General features: G+C 36.7%; 4 protein-coding genes across 4 annotated transcripts; 2 read left to right on the forward strand and 2 right to left on the reverse strand.

Annotated features, from left to right (window-relative positions):
- Positions 1 to 3,552: 3,552 nt before the first annotated feature.
- LOC114738464 (transcription initiation factor TFIID subunit 12-like) lies at positions 3,553 to 6,842 on the reverse strand. Its single transcript, XM_028926524.1, has 4 exons — positions 6,285 to 6,842; positions 5,905 to 6,057; positions 4,999 to 5,487; positions 3,553 to 3,660 (listed from the first exon to the last, which is right to left on the reverse strand). The coding sequence occupies exons 1-4, from the start codon at positions 6,840 to 6,842 to the stop codon at positions 3,568 to 3,570; spliced, it is 1,293 nt and encodes a 430-aa protein (XP_028782357.1). The 3' UTR covers positions 3,553 to 3,567.
- A 4,460-nt stretch (positions 6,843 to 11,302) lies between these two features.
- LOC114738461 (zinc finger A20 and AN1 domain-containing stress-associated protein 4) lies at positions 11,303 to 12,815 on the forward strand. The gene is made up of 2 exons (XM_028926520.1): positions 11,303 to 11,599; positions 11,899 to 12,815. The coding sequence occupies exon 2, from the start codon at positions 12,016 to 12,018 to the stop codon at positions 12,514 to 12,516; it is 501 nt and encodes a 166-aa protein (XP_028782353.1). The 5' UTR covers positions 11,303 to 11,599; positions 11,899 to 12,015; the 3' UTR covers positions 12,517 to 12,815.
- Positions 12,816 to 14,144: 1,329 nt separating this feature from the next.
- LOC114738469 (purple acid phosphatase 22-like) lies at positions 14,145 to 17,222 on the reverse strand. The gene is made up of 5 exons (XM_028926528.1): positions 17,141 to 17,222; positions 16,743 to 17,034; positions 14,657 to 15,225; positions 14,461 to 14,549; positions 14,145 to 14,375 (listed from the first exon to the last, which is right to left on the reverse strand). The coding sequence occupies exons 2-5, from the start codon at positions 17,002 to 17,004 to the stop codon at positions 14,162 to 14,164; spliced, it is 1,134 nt and encodes a 377-aa protein (XP_028782361.1). The 5' UTR covers positions 17,005 to 17,034; positions 17,141 to 17,222; the 3' UTR covers positions 14,145 to 14,161.
- A 6,518-nt stretch (positions 17,223 to 23,740) lies between these two features.
- LOC114738467 (probable purple acid phosphatase 20) lies at positions 23,741 to 26,408 on the forward strand. The gene is made up of 5 exons (XM_028926526.1): positions 23,741 to 23,872; positions 24,698 to 24,986; positions 25,078 to 25,652; positions 25,742 to 25,830; positions 25,982 to 26,408. The coding sequence occupies exons 1-5, from the start codon at positions 23,741 to 23,743 to the stop codon at positions 26,166 to 26,168; spliced, it is 1,272 nt and encodes a 423-aa protein (XP_028782359.1). The 3' UTR covers positions 26,169 to 26,408.
- Positions 26,409 to 27,042: the final 634 nt, after the last annotated feature.

The following is a 27,042-nucleotide window of genomic DNA, read 5'->3' on the forward strand; positions in this document are numbered from 1 at the left end:
ACCAACTTAACTTACTTCCTTAATCTCCTCAAATAAGTCAATTGGGTCTTATAATTAGGACCGGAGGAGTAGTTTGTAAAAGTAAGATTGGTAAAAAAATTGTTTAGATTATGATTGAGTAAAAATAAGTTTGTTTGAATAAAAAAAATGGGACTCACATTTTGTCTTTCTCTCTCTACTTTTCCAATTCTATAAGCTGCAATTTTTAACTTTTGGCTTAGTATGTGATTTTGGCATAAGCTCTTAATTTTTTAACCTCTTCCAAACTCACTTAAACATATTAAAAGCCAAAAGCTACTTAAAAGCCACTTAAACGTGGCTCCAAACATGCACCTAGTCTCATGTTATCGCCACAGAATGAGAGCAGAAAGGAAGGAAGCAAAGATCAAAGGGGCAAGCGACAGCAAATTATTGATTTCAATTGGGGTCTGCAAAATATTCCGAAATCTGTCATCAATTTTAACACATCACATTGGTAATGCACACCGGCAAGACATGACAATGCCGCCCGTGGCTTTTCATGAAGCCCCATTGGCTTGATGCATTGCGCCTCCTTTAAAATACAACCACCTATTGATTTTCCCCAACCTAATGAAAAAATATTCCTGCGATAAAAATATTAAAAAAAACGTATTATTCAAAAAAATAAAAATAATTCAAGTATATATATATATAACGTAACTACTTATTTCTTAATATTAAAAATTTATGTGCACTATAGAAACCTAAAACGTCGCACGAATGAGGTTAGGATTCTCCTAACTCGATATATCTTCATCATTAAGATATCCAATACTATCGCAAGCGTAGAAGTTTCTGAGTTCCGTATAATTCAAGCTAATAAATGATAGAATTTTTTAATTCAAGAAAAAATATAACAAAGATATTCAAAATTGAATATATCACGGGGCCTAAATTGGAGTTAATACCGTAGGAAGGAGGTTCTGTACCACAAGAAGTATGACTGACAAAACACATCGACTTTTTAAAATCTGGAAAACCCAGAAAAACCAATAATAAACAAACAGACATGCATTAAGCAAATTTTATCACTTACACTAACAAGACCCAATAATTACCCCGACTCGTTTTTCCCCACGAGGCTGGGACAACGGGTGCCAGAGGAAATGGCAGCTCCACAGGTCAACATGACCACCGAGGTTGATGTCATATGAGTTGTTGACCCCGGGCACGGACTATATCAACTAGAGCCAGGCAGACAGCAATCATGCAATTTCACAAGGCCATCTCATTGTGTTTGGCCCATTACACTAATTGCAAAGATGCCTTCCAAGTATGGGGAGGTCGTGATTTTCTTTCCACAGGACTCGTTTGAGCGTTTTTCTAAACAACGATGATGATGATCATGATAATAATAAGATCATCTCATTTGTTCTACCACCCCGTGCATCCAAACTCTTCTTATGCCCCCCTTACTCTAAAACTTATCCTGCAAGATCTCCTAAAAACATCTAATAGCACAATATTTTGCAAATCAAAGTTGCAAGTTGGAAACAAACTAACCCAGCGTGAAGGTTACACAAGATTGGGAACAATATATTAAAAGATGCTTAAAAATTACTACCTCCAATCTTTAACATAAGAGTTAGTTTGACATTAAATTTAGTTCTAAATACAAAATCCCAATCTAGTTTGTTTCTCATATCTATCCATTTTTTCTAAAATAATCTTTATAATAATTACACATGTTAAAAATTTTATTAAATAGTAGTTCTGACTAATACACATGATAAAAAAGACACTCTACGAAAGATAAAACCTATTTTTTACAAATAACTAACAAACTAACTAATACACATTTTGCACTCTCATGACCCTCCAAGCAACTTATGTTGGAGAAGTTTTGAGATTAGAGGAAAGTCCCAGCATTTCCAACTAACTTGACCAGAGCGTCTGATAGTGGAAGAATCATGTAACATGACAGTAATAATTGACTTTTCACTATAAGTGTATTACACTTGTATAATTTTAATCACCTGGTATCAAAGACATGTAGCAGTCATTGCATTATACAGCATTAAATGTAGCAATCATTGCATTCCACAGCATTTATACTCCACAGCATGGCGCAATTTCAAAGCTAAACTTCACAATAGTGGACTCCTGAATCTGCACGGAACTTCATATAGCCAGAAGGGTATAGATGCCATTTATGCATGGCACACAGAGGTACCTCTCTGATAGAATCTTACGGCACAAAGCACCGATACCTCAGGCACCTCATGAATTCTTAGAAGCAGACGAGCTAAAGACATTTCCAGGTGTCTTTCCTTGAGTCCCCTTAACACCACCAGTTGCCTGGCCAGCAGAGCCCTTATGGTGTGCGGCCTCTGTTGCTACCATCGACTTCTTTATCTGCCAGAAAATAACCAACATAACAACACAATCATATCATTAAGATTTTTAATATTACCAAGAAAATCATTGTACTTTTTAATGGGAAAATTCATTTCTAGGTTCCTATAGTTGACCTCGATTACAAACAGGTCCAAAGGTTGTAAAAGCCCATCCTTGTATTTTTCAATGGTTACATAGTCCTCAAAACCTCAAACTTTTGCATCCTAACCCCACTGATGTTGGCATATCTATATGGTATAAACAGATTTGATGATCTGGAGGGTTAACTGTATGCAGGGCAGCCTAGTCACGTGAGTTGACCGCACAAGAAAAAGTTGCTAGGTGAGTTGGAGGGGGGGGAAACCACATTTCTTCCATAATACATCATGTATCCTTCGCTGGTTAATTGATTTGGGTTCAAGCCTGTATTTGATTGTGTCATTGTTTTAGGAGCAATGCAAAACTGAAGTCGAATTTTGTTTCAAATCTCGGTTCAAGCCATTACTGATTGTGTATTTGGCTTAGGGGTAACGTAAAACTGAAATGGAATTTCAATACAGATCTGGATCCAAGTGTCCTCCTTCCTTCTATATCTCTTCATATACTCTGGAAGTTGGCCTCATTTGATTCTGAACCCTCAACTTCATAATTGCTAGAACACTTGGTTTTGGTTTAGCATTACACATTGCTCTTCTCTCACCCACTTCTTGCGCCACTTCAACATATACATTAAGGCAGCAAAAGAATGAAATATATGCTTTATCCATATCCACCAACATGGGAACTCAAAGGAGCCTCAGTATCAATAGGGAAAACGCGCGCGCGCGCGCACACACTCACACTAAATAACAATGCTTTTTTTAAAGCACACACTCACACTAAATAACAATGCTTATTTTAAAGTTGATGCAAACTGCTCTTGATTCAGTTGCATTAGAGAAGAGGGTACTTCGTCATGTACCCCTATTACTGTACAAGAGTTTTATTGAAGAAAACCTACCAGCTGAAATTATCATCATGTAAAGGAAAAAGCCACCCTACTAAGCCTAAACAAGAGAGAAAGCACCCAAATAGAAAACTACATAAAGCATATTTCACACAATACGTGGGAGGAACAGAACGATTATTTCAATCTCTTATATTGGCATGGTAGTAGAGAGGGGGATTTAAAAAGTTTCGGCTAAATACAAAAATTTAAACCAACACGAACTAAATCCAAAAGCTTACAGATTCTAAAAAATTTTCTGCTATATCCACAAGAATGTCTGCGACTTCAGGATCCAGCTTCTCTGATGGATCAACCTGCCAATAAAGTAGTTAATTCATCAAACGAATATATCAATCAGAAAGCGTTTTGAGGAGCAAATCCCGTCAGATTATATATTGAACTTCAAAATCCATGAACATAAGTACATTTGATAATCATAAGGGATCCCAAGATCATAAAAAAATAGTGACTATTTCAGAATGTTAAAGTGAATGCAGAGCCACGTTTTGTCCAAGACTGATTCTTTCATGGATCCTTAACCAAGCAAAGCTAGAAAAAGGAATTTTTAACAGCTTAACGATTCTAGTGTAACTAAATACTTGTGCTTCCATAAAATAAGATACGTTTCACAGAGAGGGGGGCGGGGGGACATGCACGTCAGTACGAATATATGTTGGACTGAATTCAAGAGTTATATTTTATAGATGATTTGTACTCAGATAATCAACAATGAATTGTACCTAGAAGAGATCAATGAAATAAGATTCAGTTCTCAAGAGTTTTCTGGATTGTGGCATATAGAGAAAAAGCTCGATAATTAAATTTAAAGATCTGAAATTTACAGGGTAGAGTAAAACTTTGTCAAAAATAGAGTTCAAAAGGAGTTGGCTTATAACATACTACTACTCCGAATAAATTAAGTAAAATATATTAAATTATATACATATGTGCTGATTAATTAATTAATTAATGTGATTGCAATTAGGGCGAGTAAATGAGGGATAGCTACGACTAGTACACTGTATATTTGTGAATTGTGACTTTTCTCTATTATGTTAAAGAATGGGTGAGAGTTTTACACTTTCCCAGGTATGAAGTTGAACAATTCTAGTGATTCCAGCCCAAATTCCAGCTACCCCTGATACATATAGGCAATCTGAAAAACCATCCTTGACAATCTAATCAACTCATGAACAACACAGTTCCAATAACAACATCGGATGTGGGAATTCAGGTAACCACAGACTGATAAATTTATTAACTCCTCTACATCCTGGTATCCTGTATTAGAAAAATTGTGCATATCTAAGCATTCAACACGCTCTTAACTAGTAAGAATCAATAGGATACACCTTTAAGTAATTCAAGAGATAGTTAACCTGGACAAACCAGAGATAATAATATGATTCGCACAGAGGTTAGAATATTTACTACCGATCCGTTCAAACTCAATGAGAACAGCCAGAAGTCTGTAACCATGAAATAAAGTGGCTTTATGTACTCCAATTAAATAATGCTGTTTGATGAGGACACTTTAACACATTTCTCACGAAATTTTAAATGTACGGACAACATCTTAGTCTAAAAGAGATTTCGTTTTGAATTTCAGCAATGTCATTTATGAAGCAACTTAAGAGATCAGTGTGACTTACCTGACTGACTAGCTCATGAATAGTTCTTTTGCTCAGAATTCTATTACATGATTCATCAGCATCTACATTAGATGTTCGATTCTGAATCCCTGCTTGAACTGCACTGGGTTGTGATGACGCAAGAGTAGTAGGCTTTTGATTGCCAGGTCCTTGTACTTTTGTATTCTGCTGCTGGTGAGACATATGAAGCGCCCTTGAAGATGGAACTTGCTGCCCCAAATGATCCTGCAACTGGTTTGATGCCAAAGGTTGGTGTTGCTGTTGCTGTGATGCTGTTGGTGTTGAGTGCTGCTGGGCCGGTATGTGTGCCCTTTGCTGCAGGGATGGTGGGTGTTGCCTATAAGAAGCAGATGGTAGAGGAGGCTTCCCTGGTGTTCCAGAAGACAGCCAAGGCTGATTAAGTGACTGCATGCCTTGTGATGCACTTACAGATGGTGAAGCAGGTGATCCCACCGATGAGGCTCTCATGAGTCCAGGACCTTGGAAACTCTACAGAAAATATAGGAGTAGGTGAATCAACAGCACGTTTTTCCTTCAAATGTCTAAAAAGCCAATGATAACACCTCGACACATCTATACCTAATTACAAATTAACTAGAAAATGCATAGACCCAAGTTGCAATGCCAACAACAGCATAATTTAATTGCACTCAAAGATAGCAAGTCTTCCACCATTTTGATAGGTTCACAAAAACACTAGGTCACACGTGAACAGTTAAATAAGACTTGGCAATCTGTTTAGTGTCTTTTACCCAAATTTATGCCTGATTAATGTTTACCTTGAGGTATGCGCGTCAAATTATCAATAAACGGAATAATACAGCTCAACATTAGTTCTCTTCACCAAAAATTTCATCTTCACAGCCAGTGCAGACATGGAGAAACAAAGTAAACCCATATACTAACTTGTGAACCAGTGGACTGATTACTTTGGGCAGATGGTGCTCTAAGAGATGATTGGATGGGTCGGTGTTGATGTGTAGGCATTCCACCTGGTCGCATTTGAGAACTTGAACCGAGAGATCCTAGCATGCCCATTCCTTGCGTGGGCGCTCTGACCTAAACAGCGACATCGAATCAAAGCTTAAAAAGCTACAAATGTTCCCAGCTCTTAAGAAATGGTCACCAGCGGGTCAAAAGAAGACAAGTGTATTAGTATATTCAAAGATAGTTTATTTATATTTTTAATTCTTAGATACTTAAACAATAAGTAATAAAAGATATCGCATCTCTTCGTTCGCAGCCAACGAAGAAGATTGTATAATTCCCGGATACACACGACCTACCGGAGCAGCGGTAGAATTAGGGGTCGAGTCAGTGATGTTGACTCCAGTTCGTCCCAACCCTCCAAAATGCTGCCCGAAAGAGGATGAAAACGGAGGAGACGGATTCTGGTGGTGGGCGGGAACACCGATCGCCATGCCGCCCCTTGGTGCAGAAGGCCCGGAAATCGACGGTGAACCAGCAGACGAATAAGAAGACCCAGAACCAACCGGAGCAGAAGATGCAGGAGGAAGTGAAGAGAGAGTCGAAGAGAAGTGCGGATAATGCTGCTGCTGTGGTTGCTGCGGTAAATTTCTGTTGAATGCGGTGGGAGGGCGAGATTGTGGGGGTGCCGATGTAGACGGAAGAGGGGAAGGAGAAGGCGCTTTGGAGGTTGTGTTAGGGGGTTGGTTCGGGACAGGATTAGGGTTTGGGGAAGAATGCAGCGGAGCAGAGAGTGAAGGGGCTGATGAGGAATTGGGAGGGAGAGAAGTCGCGGGAGGCTGCGATGGGTGAGACTGTGAGGGCTCAGAAGGCTGGGAAGAAGCGGAGGCACCGGTGGCGGGAGCTTGCGGCTCCATGGGGCTTCTTAGATGAAGATTGCGCGCTGCTCCTTTCAAGTCCCACGTACGGTTGAATACTTCAATGGAGGATTTGCGCCGACCACGAACCAGGGCCGTTAACGTTGGGAATGTTTATTTTATGCTGGCCTGTAATTCCCAAAAAAACACCCGGGTTCTGAAAATAAGAGGTAAAAAAATAACTTATATATATTAAAAATGAATTAGATTAATTTTTAAATAAATTTTTTAATAATCGATATTAAAATTAGTCTGGTTAATGAAAACTCTTTTTAATACTCTAGGTGCAATCAATAACAATAATTTAGATTAGAAATTATAAATTTAAGAGACAAATATATTAAGATGTACTCTTGGTCTTATTTATAAGATAGTTCTGAAATGGTTCATATAAGACAAAAAAAAACCCTTAAATTATATTTTTTTTATTAAAATAAAACAAATTTTTAATTTGAGAATAAATCCTAAAAAAATGACTATTGAATTTCAAAATTTCAGATTAGTATTAATTACTATACTTGTAAAGAAAATGACTATACCAAAAAACAAATAACAATACATTTTTGTAGTAATTCCTGATTTGTCATTTTAAAATTCAATAATCATTTTTTTCAGATTTTTTTTAAATTTATCCCTATTAAATATGTACTCTTCTAGTCCTATTTATATGACAAAGAGAGAAAAAAAATTTTACTCCTATTTACAGGGGGCTGGGAGAAATTTTGTGTATATATATACAATTTTACCCCTTATTTATTATTGTGTTGACTTTGTATAGATAAAGTATAATATATATTAAATAGGGATAAAGTTGAAAAGTTATCAAATTTTAAATGAAAGTTAACGAAATTTAAAGTTTTTCCTAATCTGTATGAAACATGCTGGAAGTGCCTTATAAATAGAATAAGAGGAGTACACCTTTAAAAAAAATAATTGTCTACGTTATATTAAATGAAAGACGATATAGTACATTCATGATAAAAATTTAATAAAATGACTTACAAATAAGATCCCAAAAAAATTTCTTTCTATCCTATAAATAAGATTAGAGGAGTAACACTTGGTATGAGAATAAATTTTTAATTAATTTTGTATTTATAATCAGTAAATGATTCATGGATTAATAAGTTAAAATTTGTTAAAAACAGTCAATAGATTAGAAATAAACTTTTACTTTCATACATGCCACTGTAATAAATGAACAAATAGATGTAGGAAAATTAACAAGAGATAAATAATTAAGAGCAAAATGCATTAAATATTATGACAAATTTAAATCAAAGTTTATAAAATAAATCATATTCCTTTTCAAATCTAAAGTTTATAAATAGAATTGGAAGGAGTATTGATCTTCACTGTTTGTGTGGCACCAGCAGGTCATCAAGTCATTCATTTATTTATCTTGGTCTGTTTTGGCCTTTGTATTGAACTATATAGTTAATTAATCAACTGATTAATTAATAACTAATAATTAACAAATAACAAACAGGCAATCATTAATTTCATCCACGAAAATGCATATAGGAAAAAACAGAGAGAAAAATCCGTAGAGAGTGATAGTTACTGAGTAGAACCATCAAAATTATAATCATTTATGAAGACCAGATATAAAATTAAACATACTAAATTGCTCCTCACCAAGCCTCCTACGTTCCCTCCCCCAATCTCTCCCACATCTTGTTTTAAAAATAACATGAGATTTATTTTCTATCAAAATTAAAACCATCAGTCTTCCACCAGAGGATTTTTTTTTCTTTTATTTTCCATTAAGATTCACAAAATTATATCATCAATATATCACTTAATTATCAACATACATGTGTTTACCTGTTTATACCATCAGGTTATTTTTATTTATTTATATGATTTAGTATAAAATAAACTCTACTAACCAAAACAAAAAATTAAACACGTTTTATATCTTATCAAAACAAGTTATGCATATTCAAATGAAGAAATTAAAATAAAATGTTGCATAGATTATGTCAAAAATTGAAACACCATAATATATTAATAAAAAATTGAATTATGTCTATAAAATGACAAATTATGAACAACTTCATGCAAATCTCATGAGATTATGCGAAATGAGTCATATTATTTATAAGTTTAGAATTGTGTCTATGTATTTTAAGACTTACTCCTAAAGGTCATTTAACAAAACCAAACCATCTTTCTTTTCTTATTTTTGGAAACGAAAAGCCACCCAATTCCCACACACACAAAAAGTGGTATGTTTAAATAAAAATAAATTTATCCTAAAATAAGAATAAATTATAAAAATTCCTTCTTTTAGTGAAATTATAAAAATTTCTCTGAATTGTTTAAAATTTTATTTTATTTTATTTAATTATATACATAACCCTGCTTTAATATATACGCACACATCTATATATTAAATTATAAGAGATTTCAAGATTTCTTAAAATTATATAATTTTTATTTCAATTAAAGTTTGTATCGATTTTAAAAATAAGATTGTAATTTTGACAAAATTGAACAATGTTTATGTCATTGTTCCAATAGATATTTATTCCATTTATTTTAGAAAAATTTAAAAATTTGTACTACTTTTAAAATAGAATGTGGGAGAAAATATAAAAAATTTGGTTAAAAGTAATTTGGCATTTTAAAATGTATATTTTAGTATTTAATCCTTATAAATAATTCCAATTTTTACGGCCCTCCCTCATAAATAACATTCACCTTATGTTTTTCATTCTAATTTTTCCTTATATATATTCCATTCGTTCCTATTTACCGGTACCGTTGACCTGAAGTGCTTGGTAGATGGGATGAGAATACACAGGCGGTAAGTTCAGGCCCAATTGGGGCGGACCTATTTTGGCTGACAGCCTGACAGTAAGTAACATTTATTTATTTATTTATTAGCAATTTTTTAATGAAAATGTACAGAGGTAAACAATAAGGTTAAGTATTTTATTCAGCATATTAAGTCTTAACTAAAATGGCCTAGAATTGTAAATCTGATTTTAGAAGAAAAATGTATATTTTAGACATAAAAGGAGGAATAATTTAATCTTAATATACTACTTTTAGTCTTTAATATGAAATTTAGTTAACTAATTTGATTAAATTAAAAAAATAAACTCATTATAACAAATAAGACATGACTTCCTTAAAACACTCTAATATTGAATCGTATACTAGTATCAACTCATAAACTAGTTAAATTGGTTTGAGAATAAATTATAAATATAAAAAATAAAATAAATGACGGTTTTATATCCAGAACATAGAAGATGAAATATGAAAAGTGATGATGCCCTGAATTTTTTTTTATTTTTGGTTTGTTTTTTGATGAAAAGCCCTGAATATTGCTGGCAGGCTAGTTTGGGACCTCCATCACCAGATTAAAAATTTCCAGAGCAAGCTTGACGTGAGGACGATGAGGAAAGAAGCTCCCCTTTCAAGCTGCGTCGGCTGCAATAACGCATCAAAACAGATGGAATCGTGCACCAGGCAAGTTGGGAAGTTCTGGGAGTGATTAGGATTCTGAGGAGGATAACTGTGACACATAATTTAAAAATATTTGAATAAAAAATAAATCATAATTTTAAAAATAATTTTATAATATAAGATATAAATATGTAGAGAAGAAAATGATTTCCTTTTGCAAAAAAATATATTTTAATCATAATTGAAAACTCGCAGCCCATTTTCTTCCGTTCTCCTCTGATGTCAAACCCCCCCCCCCAAAAAAAAATCTCTGACCGTTAATTTGAACGAGCTTCCGTGCCTGCCCTGAGAAGCGGCTTTTTTTTTTTTTTTTTTTGCCTTTTCATAGCAATATCTTTCATTTTCAATTATTTTACCGCCTCATGCCTCAACCAACTTGCGCCAACATTCTCGACATTTTGGGTCACCTCTGGCTACTCAGAAGAAGAGGAGGAGGATGAAGGACAATGCCGTCCTGTCATGTTTAGCAACAAGTTTGATCTTTTAATCGGCCTAACTTTCTTTTCGGATATTTTTGGTTTTCTTTTTCGTTTTTCTCGTTTTCGTTCGCTAATTAATTTCATCGTGCAGCAAATTATTGAAAAATATCTTGCCGGCAAAAAAATTATTGAAAATATCTTCCAATCATTTCTTCTTCTTCTTCCTTTTTTTTTTCCCCACATTTCTTCTAATCATTTCAGATGCTTACCAAACACATTTGAGTATTCTATTCCATCATTTTTTTTTGGGCCTGAGAGTATTGCATTCCATCTCTACTAGTACTTATTTTTTCTCGTGGTCATCGAAAGTTGTATCTTTCACCGGGCGTAACTTCCACGTTCATCCCCCATAGGATCATTCTTTATATTATACGAAAATGTGAACGGCGCACGAATTTCCCGTGTCATTTATTTCATGGGATAACACATATTTTTTCTTTAAATAAGAGTTAAATGCGCGCTTCGCAATCACGGCCAGCCTGTCCTCCCTATCGCTTCTACCAATTTTCAAGCGTTTATTGATCCACAATTTTCATCCCCATCAGTTATTATTATTATGCCTTTAACAGTGACCTGAAAATGATCCTTGTTCATTTCCCCAATTTCGCGTTTCTTCCTCTTTCTCTCTCATCTCACTTCTGACCCTTCCATAATCTTCCTTGTTAAGATTCATTATCTTCTCTTTTCTTCGTGTTTCCTATCTCCTCCTGCTACTGCTCCTCCTCCTCCTCCTCCTGCATCCCGCCCCTCCACCTTACTCCCTTCTGGGCAATCTTACTACTTCTTCGTATCGATCAGGTACTGTTTTCTTTTCCTTCTTCTCCAATTTTGTTTCCTCTTTCTTCTTGTCTAATTCAGCAGCTTTTGCCTATTATAGACTCTTGTTTGTTTGATTTCTGCTAAAACGTTGATATACTGGGAAACGGAAACAGTTTTCAATCTGTTTTCTTTTTCTTTTTTTGCACAGCAATTGGTTCCAACCTTTCTACCGCTTATGGAAAGTTTGCCTTTCCAATTTTTCCTTCATTTTTAACGAATCCGGACAGATTTTTCAGTTTTGACCCTCACGTTTCATTCTCTTCTATAAATTTCGGCAGGTCAAAGCTTCGCGGATTCTGAGTCGCAGAATTTCAGGCAAAATTCATCTTTTGTTTGTTCCTGGCCACAAGAAAATAAATCCAAAACCTCATCTCCTGACGCGCGCGGGAAACAACATGGCGGAAGAGCAGCGATGCCAAACATCCGAAGGCCACCGGCTCTGCGCCAACAACTGCGGCTTCTTCGGAAGTCCGGCCACCATGAACCTCTGCTCCAAATGCTACAGAGATTTCTGTCTCAAGGAGCAACAGCAGGCCTCTACGAAATCAACCATCGAAACCGCTCTCTCCTCCTCATCTGTCCCTGCGCCTTCGCCGGCCGCGGAGGCCCTCCCTCCTCCGCAGGCGTTGAAAGCGCCGGATGTTGTGGCGGACGCGTCGATCCCGGCGCCGGCGGCCGCCGTACCAGATGGGCCGGTGACGCAACCAAACCGATGCGCCACGTGTCGTAAAAGGGTCGGGTTTACCGGGTTCAAGTGCAAGTGCGGGATTACGTTTTGTGGTGTCCACAGGTATCCGGAGAAACACGGGTGTAGCTTCGATTTCAAGGCGGTGGGCCGAGAAGAAATAAGTCGAGCGAATCCGGTGGTCATAGCGGAGAAGCTCCAGAAGATTTGATCTGGGCCGTTTGTTGCCCTGTTGGACCACGGTGACCAAAAAGAGATTCGATGAAGTTGATCGAGGCCGTCCATCGTTTCAATCTGAGATGCATCGTGCGACGTTGATCACATGTACCAAAAATTTAAGATGAGATTGACTTTTCTGTTATGGTATTGACTATTGAATGGAAGATTGAATAAGTCGTGTAATTCGGCTTTTGCTCTGTAAAAAACTAAAACAGAATCATCTTTTTTTTTTGAAGGTATCCAGGAAGGTGGACGGCGTCCACCCACTTTAATGGAATCTTATTTGTGGTTGAATTGGGAGGCATGTGGGGCTTAATCATTTGGCGGAAGCGTATCTGTGGATTTTACATTATAAATAAACGTGAAGTGAAAGCCATCGTCTTGTCGGCTTGATACCGGGCTCTTTTGTATTCCGCCATGATTGATTTTTTTTTGGGGCTAATCATTTGTTTTTCAAATGTTCTAAAATGAGAAGAGGGCGTCAGTCGGAGGACTAGTAACATTTTATAAATTTAAGAAGTTGAATTAAAAATTGGTTTAGAACTAGAGGTTCAAAATTACAGATAGACAGATCATTTATGTGCTTGAGCGAAAAATGATCGGTGGAGGATCAGGAAAAAAAAAACTGTCATATAAGTGAATACAAGTCCATTTAGGGAGAAATATAGTAAGCTGCAATGGAAGAGCCGCCGATAGCAAGCTGAAAGCTGATGCAGCCCAGCCTGACAATGGGAAGAAAGGATGTGAATTTAAATTAATTAAATTAAATACGGAAAATTACTGCTATTATTGAGAATGAGATGGATGTGATCTCTTTTTAAATGCACGTTGGCATTCCACCTGACCATGCGTCAAAACTCAAATGGAAGATGTGACGATTTTGGGTTCCAATCAAGAGGTGATTTGGATTTATCTCCAATCAAAGCAGCATCGAATGGGGAACAGCTCCAAGCCCAACTCCAGCCCCATTTCCATGCGAAACAAAAGCAGGCCTTTGTATTTTAGGCCCATAAAACTGGGCTACGGAGTTCGGATAATTCTGGAGGCTACCCCAAGCAACCACGCAACTCGAAAGTCTCTCATAAGATGCAACTACGACTTATTTTTAGTTTCTCCAATTTCCCCTCAGCTTATTAAGATCCTCTAGCCAGCTCGGATCTCCCTCATCATGAAATCCAGTCAGCAACTAATAATAATATACTCCTCCGGTCCTAATTATAAGACCCAATTGACTTATTTGAGAAGATTAAGGAAGTAAGTTAAGTTGGTTATTTATAATAAATAAGTATTGTTATTCCTAAAATATCCTTGCTAATTAAGTATATTGGCTAAAACTATCATTATTAGAAGGATTATCTTGGAAAAAAATGCATAAATGTAAGAGAGAAAATGGATTGGGTCTTATAATTAGAACAAAATAAAAAGTCAAATTGGGTCTTATAATAAAGACCGGAGGAGTAATACTGAGTATCATTCAAATGCTAACAATTTTTTGTGGTGTTAGAACCGTCACTCAAAATGTCAATGTTCACTGATAACTCACATCCGAGAGAAAATTTATATGACATCATTTATTACGAACAAAATTCAAAGCAAACATGTAGTATACTTTAGTACCCAGCCACATATCCAACGTATCAAAGCTCATCACGGGCAGCGGATGACGTGTCGTGCCAGCATGATTTGGTGCTGCTCAAGCTAGTTATCCAGACCTGGTCAGCCTCCACCGCATCAGCGTCATTGTTTCGGTGCCATGCCCAGTGAGCATGCGTTTCATTCACCATTCTCAACCTTCCATGACCAAAACTCGACTCTCGGAACACTGACAAGGGGCTCCCACGATTTTTAAACCTAAAACACATACCCAAAATTATGCTCAAAATACCAACCAACGATAATCTAAACCAAAAGTCAGCGCATGGTGGAGACAGCTCACTTTAAAGCAAGTCCCTCGCGGTTCCCTCCGTCCCCAATTGTCACGTACATCGGACCGCACGAATCAGCCTTGTTGTCATAAATTCGAGTCTGCAATTGACCCGAATAAAAAACAGAAATATTAATCAAGCCTGTGATTCAACGAATCTGGCCAAATGAAACGTATAAGCACCGAAAGAAAATAAGAAGTGGCATACAAAGCGTTCGTAGGCATGAACGTGACCAGCAAAAACCAAGTCGACACGTGCGTTATAAAGCAGCTCTTCCATGGCCTTTCTCATGCTTTCACCTTCACCCTGATGAGCCTCGTTGGTATTATACCAGGGAGCATGCAGGAGCACGACAACCCAAGGGGTGCGGAGCCTATCAATGCGTGCCAGATCAGTTCGGAGCCACTTGTACTGATCAGAGCCAGCATCGAAGTCCGTGTAAGAACCCAACATGATGACGTGGGTGCCGGCAACCTCAAAAGAATAATACAGATTGGAGGAAGAGTCGCTTTCGCGGTGGGGCATGAGCCAGCGGGCGTTGTAGGCCTCAAAGCGGTGAGGGAGGATGATGGGAATGGACTCGATCTCGTGGTTGCCGTTGGTGACCATCCAGGGCCTTCCGCTGGCGCTCGTCTCAACCAAACGACCGAACGAGTCCCACAGGAATTGCAGGGTATCAGCGTACGACAGGTCTCCCGGTAACAAAAACACGTCGTACTCTTTGCTTTCAACATGTCGTAAGGTGGACCTTGTCCATTTTGTTTGTCCCAAGTCCCCTGCGCATTATTTCCTCTCATCATTTACCCACTTACACTGTTTCACACTTATTATGCGCTTCAAACAAGTCGACAAAAACAAATTTATGTTTATTGGTATGTGTAAGATATAATCACAAGTTTATGCGTCAGAATTTAACACAGACTTGGTTTTCCTGGGGAAAACCTACATGCATGACAACCAAGAGAAACCAACAGCATAGGAGCAGTTCTAATTTATGGGCCGTGTTTGTTTGTTAGTTTGCTGAAAGGAAGAACACACAGCATCGTGTTAGGTACAGGCCCTCAATTTCGAACCAAAGCGCAAACGCAGCTTTCTGGACTTACATAAATCTTAGCCCGCTTCCTTAAAAACTCATGCGTAACATCTAAACAGTGCTTAAAACTTCTAGATTAGCCTGCCCCAGGCACCGCGTCCTCACTCCCTCACCCGCTTATGATTTATTTTGTCGATTCAGTAAACCAATAATTAACCACTTCACCTCAAGACACGATACCAGACATTTTATTATCTCCCCATCATCACATGCCAACCCAATATTATAGTGGTTTAAATTATTAATATATTTATTGCAACTCATTATTTTAAGTTTAGTCTTGTCGGACAAGGATTTTCAATTACCTCCCACATATTATAATCTGTCATATATTTATGTATTAAACACGAACGTGTTATAATTTCTATAGAGAGTTATTCATTGTAACAAGTGCAGTAGCAGTATTATTGTAAAATTTGAGTTGAAGGGATGATACGATAACGAATAACAAGTAAAAAATGGAGAACGAGACATTTTAAAATAAAATTATACTGCCTTATATCCTTTATATAAGAACTAAATAATAATTTACGAATATTAATAATATTAGTTAAATTAGTTATTAGTAGTAAATAAATATTATTTTATTTAAAATATCTTTGTTAATCACATATATTAGAATGAAAACTTTTTAACATGTGCAATCACCATGTGGACTACTTTTAAGAAAATTCAAATAAATAAATATAAAAAATAAAGTAAAATGAAAGTTGTACATTTAAAATTAAATTGAATTTTCAACTATTTTTATTTAGGTGCAAAGCTAGTATTTTTACAAGGACACAACAATGGGAATCGAATTAGAAGCTAGCTCGCATGCATGGCAGGGAAGCTGTTTTTTTTTTTTTGTGGGGTTGGAGAACTGAGTCTGTGTAAATTCCATTGGTCATCCAGTTGCCAATCCTCAAATGATTGGCCAACAAAAAGTGTTGACTTTTTGGAAGTTATGAATCAAAACCGCGATACTAAGGCCAAGAACATGGATTCTTTTATTCCCAAGTCTCAGAAAAAGATTCCTGACGCGCGTGGCGTTTCGCGTAAAACCATAACAAATACTGGACGCCATTAATATTATATTCATGTGTCATTTCATTGTTTAGCCGGAGCCCTAATCTATATCTCCCAACGATAAATTTGTAAACGATGAAACTAAAACAAACATAAAGGCCAAAAGAGGAGGCCGAAGGAACAGCAACTTACCGACCACGACGAATTCAATCGGCAACTCTGCTGGTGGCGTCTTGAAGGAAAATTCGGGTCCGGATCCTCCGCATCTGTAGAAGTAAGTGGTGCTCGGACGGAGAGGCCCAATTTTGACGTGGTGTATGGCGCCGGACCTGTACAACAAGAACTGGTAATGGGTCTGCTCTCCGGCGGCCTTTGCACTGTATTTTCCGGCCTCTGTTCCATATTCCACCACAGATTGCACGTGCTCGTCTTCTGTAATCCACGATACCCTCATATGGCCCTTGCCAGCCAGCGATATATGCACCTGCATAGATATAAGTTTAAATAAGGATGTTGAACCATATATAATGTATGACTGAACAAGCAATAATGATTTGCTAATTCAAATACTTGAAGATCAAAAGATTCACCTGCTGAGGGTCGGAGTCGGAACGCTCATTAGGAGTTAAGATTGGAGGGGCTGAAGGCTGACGAGAAAAATTATTGCCTTGTGATTGCAGGGGCTGAGGGAACAACAGGAAGCATAGGATTAGAAGGATTACAAGGAGGATTAGTGATCCAAGTAATCTCATTTTGTTTTCTTTTGGCTTCAGCTTATAGAACTGCCTTATATAATAAGGTTTCTGATGGTGTGCTAATGAGCTTGATAATACGTGTATATGTATAAAGGAAGCAAGGGAAGGCTGGGAGGGAATCTATATATTTAAAAGATAATCTGTTATATTAATTAATTGAAATTTAGGACTGGGTCAAGTAATGGAGTGTGTTGTGGCGTCAAGTAATATACCTAAGTTCGTCTCAAAGATGTTGGATATCATAATATTTGTTGACTTTGGACATCAATATTCAAGCGGGAACTTTCTCCCGCCAATGGCGTTTTGGTTTGGGTGGATAATGTTGGTGCTAAAATGGGTGCGAGTTGTGCCAGAGTCGCCGAGGATCTTAATGTGATCTGGCTTCTGTCAAATGAGAGTGGTCCTGAGATTTCTTATCGCAGTGTCGCTAAGAATCAAGTTGGGATGTAAATGTAAATTAAAGAACTGGAAATGCAAAAGCGAAATGAAGTTGAATTTGAGTTCTACAGTACCCTGATCACAACAAAAACGAAAAGACCAAAGTATGTGGGCTAATAATGAAAAGTAAACCGGCAAACTGAGAACTGAACTGAGGCAGAAACAATATAAATACTATGACAAAGAGAAATGTTGTGATTCGCAAGTTTGTTGATTGCCTCTTTGTGATTTGAGACACCCCATTCATAGATGATGGCTGGTGCTAGACACATTCCTTGTCCTTCGTTTTTTGGCATTAGCATATCATGTTTGCACGTTGGCCTCCCCCACCCCTCACACCGCTTTCTTCAACACCCCATTTATAGGTTGCTTTTGAAGGCCCAATTCAACTTGGTCCAATGAGTTAGTGAAATTCTTGACTTTTGTTTTATACCGATCATTGATATAAAAACTAGTTTGACTTTTAATTTAGTCTTAAATATAAAATCCCTATTAACTTTGTCTCTCATATTTGTTCACTTTTTCTCAATATAGTCCTTATAATAGTTACACATGTTAAAGGTTTTATCAAATATTAAAGCCAATACACTTGATTAGCAAAAGTATTTTAGGAAAGACAACATCTATTTATTACAGATAACTAATTTAGCAAATTTTCTTAATCTATTCAAATTAATCAACTAGCTGTTATATTAAGGATTGAGAGTAGTATAATATTTTGTGGTGCATATTAAGAGACGCGTTGTAGATTTACTTAATGAGATATTGAATGAGTTAATTTTCCTTCTGGCACATGTATATTTTCATGCAACAAATTAGAGGGACTTCAACGACTATGAATGAGAGAACAAGCCTGAATTCGTTCAAATTTCTCGACCATTAAATAGGCACGATGATAATATAATCTTGCTCTGTTTCTGCGCAACGATAATTAAAAACTATAGCTTTTCATATTATATACTCCTCCGGTCCTTAATATAAGACCCAATTGTTGAGTTGGTTTTGGTCCTAAATATAAGACTCATTTATTATATTTATCAATTTTCTCTAAATTACCCCTATAGATACTCCCTCAACCACAATCAAGTAGAAGAATGAGAAGAGGCATTAAGAAAGATGATTATGGTGTTTTAAGAAAAATGTGTCACATTTCTTATAATTAACTAACTTACCTAACTTCCTTAATCTAATCAAATTAGTTAAATGGGTCCTATATTAAGGACCGGAGGAGTAGTATTAATTTAATTTAATGGAAAACTCCAGGTCAAACAAAATAAAGTGCAGAAAAGAGAAACCTCGCAGATATGATGTTTCCAGAGGGCTTAGCCTGCGCAGCGACATGTTTGGACGGTGCTATGAATGGCATTTGCTAGAAAGACGTAGACCTCTCTCAATATCTTATTTTCATAGGAAAATGACCTTTAACAACCCTTGACTCGTAATATAAGTCATTAAGAATCTTAAAAATTGGAATTTTTCCCTTCATAATCACATTTTGTATCGTAGTTTTCTTAAACTACGTACGAAGATGTTTTCCATTCAAGAAATATAGAATACACACCCACTCTTAAATAATTGTTGTTAATTTTATTTCAAATGATAATGTATTATACTTCCAGTCCTTAATAAAATACCTCATTTAACTTTTATTTTAGTCTCAAATATAAGAACCCAATCCACTTTGTCTATTATATTTATGTATTTTTTTCAAGATAATCCTTCTAATAATAGTAGTTCCAACCAATATATTTGATTAGTAAGGATATTTTAGGAAAGACAATATCTATTTATTACAAATAACTAACTTAACTTATTTCTTCAATACACTTAAATTAATCAACAAGCTCTTATATTTAGGCCCGGAGATAATAGTAAACACGGGTCCTCATGTGAAATTTTTTTGGGATATATTGACCAATAATTTTCTTGGCTGAACACGGAGGAGTGGATGATAGTGAAATATCGAGTCAGGTGTTGCCGGGCCATTGGCAGATGCTCAAGGCACGTTAGAAACTTTAGAAAAAATAGAAGACTTGGAATTTCAATGTAGGCTAAATTATTCATTTGAACAAGCATTATTGGAATATTTGAGCGAATATGCTTAAATACGGATAACTTCAAAATAATAAATTCAGTATTTAATATCAAATACAAGAGATCTAAGCCGGAGAGACGCAGGGACTCATTATTTGTCCTATAAAATGGCTTTAATAATACGAAAAGTTTAAGATTCATGCGGGTCGGTGCGCCGTGTATGTTGGCGCGAAAAAAGAAGTATAAAATAATACTCCTCCGGTATTTAATATATGACCCAATTCTTGAGTTGGTTTTAGTTCTAAATATAAGAACCATTTCTCATATTTATCAATTTTCTCTAAATTACCCCTATGGATACTCCCTCAACCATAATCAAATAGAAGAGGGAGAGGGGTATTAAGAAATATGATTATAGTGTTTTAGGAAAAATGTGTCACTTTTCTTATAATTAACTAACTTACCTAACTTTCTTAATCTAATCTAATTAGTTAAATGGGTCTTATATTAAGGACCGGAGGAGTACTACCTCCAGTCTTATTTATAAGAGCTAACTGACTAATTTGAGAAGATTAAGAAAAAAAGTTAAGTTAGTTATTTATAATAAATAGGTATTGTCCTTCCTAAAATATTCTTACTAATCAAATGTACTAGCTAGAACTATTATTGTTAGAAGGGTTATTTTGAAAAAAAATAAATAAATATGAGAGACAAAGTGGATTGAGGTCTTATATTTAGGACTAAAATAAAAATCAAACAAAATCTTATATTAAAGACTGGAAGTAGTACAAATTATAAAATAATACAAGTCGTTACTTATACGATATTGTGATCGTTATTATCATCATCTCATATTCTCACCCCCTCTATTTTTTAGCATCAATATTCAAAACCTTTATAATTTCCTGGCATGATTAGTTCTATAGCCATCATTTTCTTGATTATTATTAAAGCGTCACGATGCTTTAATTATTTGATTTATAAACTATAATCTGCAAAGACGATGTTTGACGGGAGATTCTGGGTACCTTCCTCAAGTATAGCTTTTAGATCCTGGCAGTTCCAGGTTATTATAACGGTCATATATTTGATTAAGTTTATTCATTGAATCCAACGGAATCCTGAATGCTGGGAAAACTTATACATATCGATCTCTCTGCATGGGAGCTAATGGTTGTTCAGTATATACCATGCTTCCATTGAAATAAGAGCAAATAAAATAGCGACAAATACATAAAGCGGAGAAACTACTTTACTGGCTCCAAATAATTAATTGAAAACTATATCCAGTGATGAGAAGGACAGACGACACAGATAACGATTGACTGTTCCTCTTGGTCAGATGATTTCATCTTCCTTTCTAAAATATTAATGTCCCATAACCTTCATATAAAATCAACGGATATAGAATAATATAATAGTCACAATTTCTTTAATAAACAGATAATATATTTTCTGCCTATAAGCATATGTACAGTACTGCAGCGTGTTATAATTACGTACAAAGTGAAATGAAGAACAAAGCTATTTGTATACGGAGCATACATGCGCAGCTTCTTCGTTCATCTTTGTTGTGTATAACGAGCTAATTAGTGGTGTAAGCTTGAAGCAAAGGGATATGGAAGTTTCTCCACACGCACGCCACGCGTCCAATTAATACTGCAAGACATGGGTTTGGCGCACGTCTGGATGAGCTGTTTGAATATATATCCACAAAATTAAACTTGTTGATCTCCTTAATCTCAAGCAATCCTTTTCATTGGAGAACTCTAAGTGCATATACATACGATCCTCATCCACCTGGTCTCCTCGTCGTCACTAAATAACAGCAAACGTAAGATGCTTCTGATCTTTAGCATTATTCTTCTTTTGACTCAGGAGACCCTTTCAACATTCTCACTTGTGATGCCTTTTTCCCCCTTCCTTAACTACGCAAGCAACAATGATGTTGCAGCTGCAAATGAAGTCACACGCGTCCATGCATATGTTTGAAAAGATTCACACACGTGTGTGGGGTATGTGGAATCAAAGTTATCCACAAAACCTACTTACAGATAGCTGGGCACACGTGCGCGTACACGCACGCATATGTATGTATGTATTAGAACCGCGGTAGTATTTGGACCTTTTCAAATGTTGAATCTTATATTGCATTAATAAATTAAACTTCCTTCTTGGATATAGCTGAAACATAATAGCTTAGACATTGCATGTTCTTTCTTTGCTTCCTCTTTACTTCTCCATAATTATTAGCTTTTTGGAATGAAATTTGATTAGTCGTTTTTACCTAGCTACAACACTGTTCCGAAACTACCTTTTTTTTTTGGTTCATGATCACATTAATTACCAAAATTAATCTATAACTGAATGTACACTAACATGTGCGCCATTGCAACCAAAATTAATCTATAACTGAATGATCACATTAATTACCAAAATAACTAACGTCTTGCAATATAAATTCGTGGGAATTGAAATGTATACTACATGGATCTGATTGGGAAAAAAAGATCATATTCCAGGATGGGATTGAGAATTGCTTGGTCCTAACTCTTATTGCGATCATAGTTATATATAATTCTTAGATAGTCATTAAAATCTTTTTTTTTTTTGCTGGCCAACAATAAAATCACCAAAATTTAACAACAATGAAATGTAAAAGACATCCTTGTAAGCTGCATAGGTCGCAAAATCTAACACAACCCATAATTATATCAGACAATTAATCAAATGTCATAATAACCACACAAATTGCAAGATAATTTTTTGAACAACAATTGATGGGTCCCACTAAACTTGTATGATCACATAATCAAGCCTCATTCAGCAATAATGGACTGCGTGAAGGCAAAACAAAAAATAATGGATCGCGGACTGATGCGTAATGGCATTGTCAACTAAAAATACGTCTTCGATCCATGGGATCCAGTGATATTTAATATCAATTTTTTTCAACCTCTGCATTATCGGTTTCCATCCTACATAAGAATGATATCAATTTTGGAAGTTTACAGAGGGATCTCGATGATGATGTTCTGTTAGCGATGATCTTCCATGTTGCCAATGTTACTTGGAAAAGAAGTTACAAGTACTCTAAGTATATATTGTAATACGCGTGTGTGTGAGGAGAAGAGTACCATAATGAATGCCGATTACACACGAATAGAAAATTGAAATTGAAGATATTGAGCAATAACATTACAAACTACAAAGCAGCAGGATGGATATATATGGTACAGCCGTGTCCATACAGATTTTGCTTTTTTCTTTGGAGTTGTGATTCTGAAGCTAAAGAAAGGCAATGTACATGTTTATACATAGCAAGTCCTTTAACTGATTGATATATATATATATATATATATATATATATATGAGGTCAATTAGTTGGAAACGGTGACGTTTGGCACCGAAAAAGCCGGCAAGTCCGGATAAATTAAACAAAGCAGGGGCTTTGGTGCGTGGGGCATATGCAGGAAGGTCAGTCCCATCGCCTTCATCGCCACCAAAGTCACTTGCCAGCCTCATCAATACAAACCAATAAGTACTAACTAGACTATTCTTCTCTCTCTGCGTCTGCGCACCCACATCCTTCACCTCAAAGTTGATTCCTTGTACGCTTTCTTTTTCTTTTCCAGTCAGTCAGTCAGAAACGTCTGGGTTTTTGGTTTTCTAAAGCAGCGACTTATAGTTTATTCCTTCTTTGCGGGCAACATTAAACGCCTCTAAAACATCCACGTGTCCGATTCGAAGATGCAGGAATCACGGAACACGGCCCCCTCGGTGTCATTAAACTATTTATGGTTGGCGCATATACGTATGTAAGCAGTGTTACATCTCCGAGGTAGGTGCTATTCATCAATTTGATTCATTCTCTGGTTTATATATATACGCAATACATTATTTTCCACTCTGGACCTGAAGAAGGGCTGGGTGTTGCAGAAACCAACGAGTCGAAGAAGGGATATGGAAGGAATGAATGTATTAGTGATATTGATAATGGGACTGTGGGCAGGAGGAGCGTATGCATACAACCGGCCACCGCCTCGTGAAACACTGTTCATCCCTCATTCCCATTCTGATTCTTGGCCCCAACAGGTACGTGCGCACACCATCCCTCAGTACACCTCTTCGATCATCGTTTCTTCTCCTTTATGAACAGAATTAGGTTCCTATTAGTTATCGATCTGAGAAGCTGTATGTTGAGGTATGTAAGTTCTGGAGATGGACGAGATAGAATTGTTTCGGGTACTGATGATGAGTATAATTGGAAAGGTGAGAGGGGAGAGGTTTTTGGGGCGCATCAGGAAGCTAGTGGGTGTCTCTTTGCCCATTTAGTTAGTGTGCACGTCACAGACGCTTCCAGGCATTGGCACGCAGGCAAGTGGATGGCGCCACGTTTCCATTACCTCCCATCTTTTCTCCATATTATTCATAAGTTCGTTTTTTCGTTTCCTGCTGCTGCTTGATTGAGGTGTTGCCGCTGATTTAATGGTGTGTGTGTATTGCGAATACTTTCTAAATGCACTTTCGAATTAGGTTCTGCTTACCCGATTTAATTTTGGTAATGTCTATCGTATTGAGCAATCAGTGGGCGGCATTATCATTTCACCATTTAACGCAGAATTCCTTCCCCTTTAGGAATCGTTGAACCGTCGTCCCCGTATCCTTGGTTGTCTATATACAGTCAGACCCGGCCTGCATTATCTGATTCTATTTTACTTTTTACCTACAATATCCCTTTTAAAAAAAAATAATGACGTTTTAAATAACAAATTCTCATCCGACCAATTATGATTGAAAACAAAAAAAAACTAAAATATATTTTAATATGAAACATTTAAATTGTTTAGATTAATCTGAAAATTACTTCAGCTTGTTTCCTGTAATACGAGGTGCTGAGGTTTGGATATGAGATTGCAGGTGCACATATCTGTGGTGGGGCAAGACCAGATGAGGATATCATGGATTACAGAAACCCCTACCCCTGCTAAAGTACAATACGCCGCTTCCCCTGACGCCGACGGACCCTTGGCCACCGGCACGACCTCTTCCTACCGTTACTTCCTCTACAAGTCCGGTCAAATTCACGACGTCGTCATGGGTCCCTTGAAACCCAACACCCTCTACTACTACCGTCTGGGAGATTCTCCCCAACAATACAACTTCACCACTCCTCCTTCTCGATTTCCCATCAAATTTGCAGTTGTAGGTAATTACCTCCCTAAAACCTCATATATAAACCACCATACTCGGGGTTCAATAGTCATTGTTATAAATTTACAAACGTAATAATAATGCAGGTGATCTTGGACAGACCGAATGGACAAAGACGACGCTGCAACACATAGCCAATTCAAACTATGATATGTTGCTGCTACCAGGAGACCTGTCCTATGCAGATTACATACAGAGCCGATGGGACTCGTTTGGTCGCTTGGTCGAGCCATTAGCCAGCCAGCGTCCTTGGATGGTCACTCAAGGAAATCACGAGGTCGAGAAGATCCCGGTGGTTCACCGCAAACCATTCACAGCGTATAATGCCAGGTGGAGAATGCCGTTCGAACAGAGTGGGTCCGACTCTAACTTGTACTATTCCTTCGACGCTGCCGGCGTGCACGTCATCATGCTTGGCTCTTATACCGACTTCGATTCTGGTTCTCCACAGTACAAATGGCTTGTGGGCGACCTGAAAAAGGTGGACAGAGCGAAGACACCTTGGCTGGTGGTGCTTCTTCACGCTCCTTGGTTTAACTCCAACGCTGCTCATCGGGGTGAGCCTGAATCCTATCAAATGAAGGCGGCCATGGAAGATTTGCTTTATGAAGCTCGCGTTGATGTTGTTTTCGCAGGCCATGTCCATGCCTATGAGCGTTTTGTGAGTTGTTCTCTCGTCTCATCTTATCCAATCCTATTCCCTGTCTGCTACAATTATTTAACGATCTAGCTATCTGCTGATTTTGTCAGACTCGAGTGTACAAAGACAAAGCCAATAGTTGCGGTCCAGTTCATATAACCATTGGAGATGGAGGAAACCGTGAAGGCCTCGCTACCAAGTAATTAATGAATAAGCTTCTAAGCACTTTTCAGACCTTGCAAAATGTTATTTTGTCAGTATACTGTTAATAATCTATAAGGCAACCAGGATATACTACAAACCTAGGAATATATAATAATTAATAATAATGTATTGTTGGGTGGTGACAGGTTTTTGGATCCCAAACCAGAGATATCAATATTTAGGGAGGCGAGCTTTGGGCATGGAATATTGGAGGTGGTGAACGCAACGCATGCGTTGTGGACTTGGCATCGGAATGACGACGACGAGGCTGTCCCCTCTGACTCATTCTGGCTCACAAGCCTCTCCATTGAACCTGCTTGCGAAGTCCATTGATAATAAGCGTAATTATAATATGTAGTACTTTCTCCGATATATAATGCTTATAGTGTAATTTATAAAATGGGTCCCATGTTTATGATCGAAGGAATACTTAGCCTGTGACCCATGGGTTTAATGTTCAGCTGTTTGTAGACGATTTTGAAGGATATTAATTAGTGTCAATTAAATGATAAGAAAATAACTGCCTTAGATGTCTCATGAGCATCAGATGATAAATATTTCGAAGTTCTGGTGTGCTGTGATGTATGTAAATTGAAGCTTTAAGTGAGCTACTGACCTTTACCTGCTGAACTCCATGCCATCCTTTCCATCTGAACTAGCTTTAGGTCCCACATTAACTCTTCCAGCACAGGTTTATATGCCTTAATTTCGAAGTCCGACCATTAACACTTAATTCTAGTAATCCTTGCTGCGCTCCAACTTGATATAAAGAATGTAGTGGCTGCTCACCAATGAAAACACATAGACCCCACACAGCTCATAATGTATTAATTCGTTGATATCTATCAGCAGTTTTATCTGTACTCGTCTACAAATCAGTTAGTTGTCAAAACACAGTAAAATATAATATTTACTTTTATTTAGACTATTCAATAATTAAAATAACGGAAAATATATAATAATGTATAATCTTATACTTTTTGGAGTAAATGTTTATAATTATGACACGATTATTATGACTTCTTAAAATTAAGTACAATTAATATTGTTTTGCCTATTTTTGTAATATTTATTACTAAGATTATAATTATCAATCAGATACATCAAATTAATTTTTTAAATTATTCATTATAAATTTTAAATAATTATATAATGAAATAATATTGAAATACTACTATAAATTCTAGTTTGTGGTGCTGATAAATTA

Source organism: Neltuma alba, unplaced genomic scaffold (genome assembly GCF_004799145.2).
Source record: "Neltuma alba isolate B1F8T4 unplaced genomic scaffold, ASM479914v2 tig00013593_pilon, whole genome shotgun sequence".
Classification (NCBI taxonomy): domain Eukaryota; kingdom Viridiplantae; phylum Streptophyta; class Magnoliopsida; order Fabales; family Fabaceae; genus Neltuma; species Neltuma alba.

Coding starts and splice junctions, on each gene's coding strand:
- LOC114738467 (XM_028926526.1), top strand. CDS start 23,741: ATGGAAGGAATGAATGTATTAGTGATATTGATAATGGGACTGTGGGCA. Junction 25,653..25,741: donor TCCATGCCTATGAGCGTTTT/GTGAGTTGTTCT, acceptor TGATTTTGTCAG/ACTCGAGTGTACAAAGACAA. Junction 25,831..25,981: donor CGTGAAGGCCTCGCTACCAA/GTAATTAATGAA, acceptor GGGTGGTGACAG/GTTTTTGGATCCCAAACCAG.
- LOC114738461 (XM_028926520.1), top strand. CDS start 12,016: ATGGCGGAAGAGCAGCGATGCCAAACATCCGAAGGCCACCGGCTCTGC.
- LOC114738469 (XM_028926528.1), bottom strand. CDS start 17,004: ATGAGGGTATCGTGGATTACAGAAGACGAGCACGTGCAATCTGTGGTG. Junction 14,550..14,656: donor TTCATGCCTACGAACGCTTT/GTATGCCACTTC, acceptor GGTCAATTGCAG/ACTCGAATTTATGACAACAA. Junction 14,376..14,460: donor CGCGAGGGACTTGCTTTAAA/GTGAGCTGTCTC, acceptor TATGTGTTTTAG/GTTTAAAAATCGTGGGAGCC.
- LOC114738464 (XM_028926524.1), bottom strand. CDS start 6,842: ATGGAGCCGCAAGCTCCCGCCACCGGTGCCTCCGCTTCTTCCCAGCCT. Junction 5,488..5,904: donor ATCAGTCCACTGGTTCACAA/GTTAGTATATGG, acceptor TATTTTCTGTAG/AGTTTCCAAGGTCCTGGACT. Junction 3,661..4,998: donor TTCATGAGCTAGTCAGTCAG/GTAAGTCACACT, acceptor CTTTATTGGCAG/GTTGATCCATCAGAGAAGCT.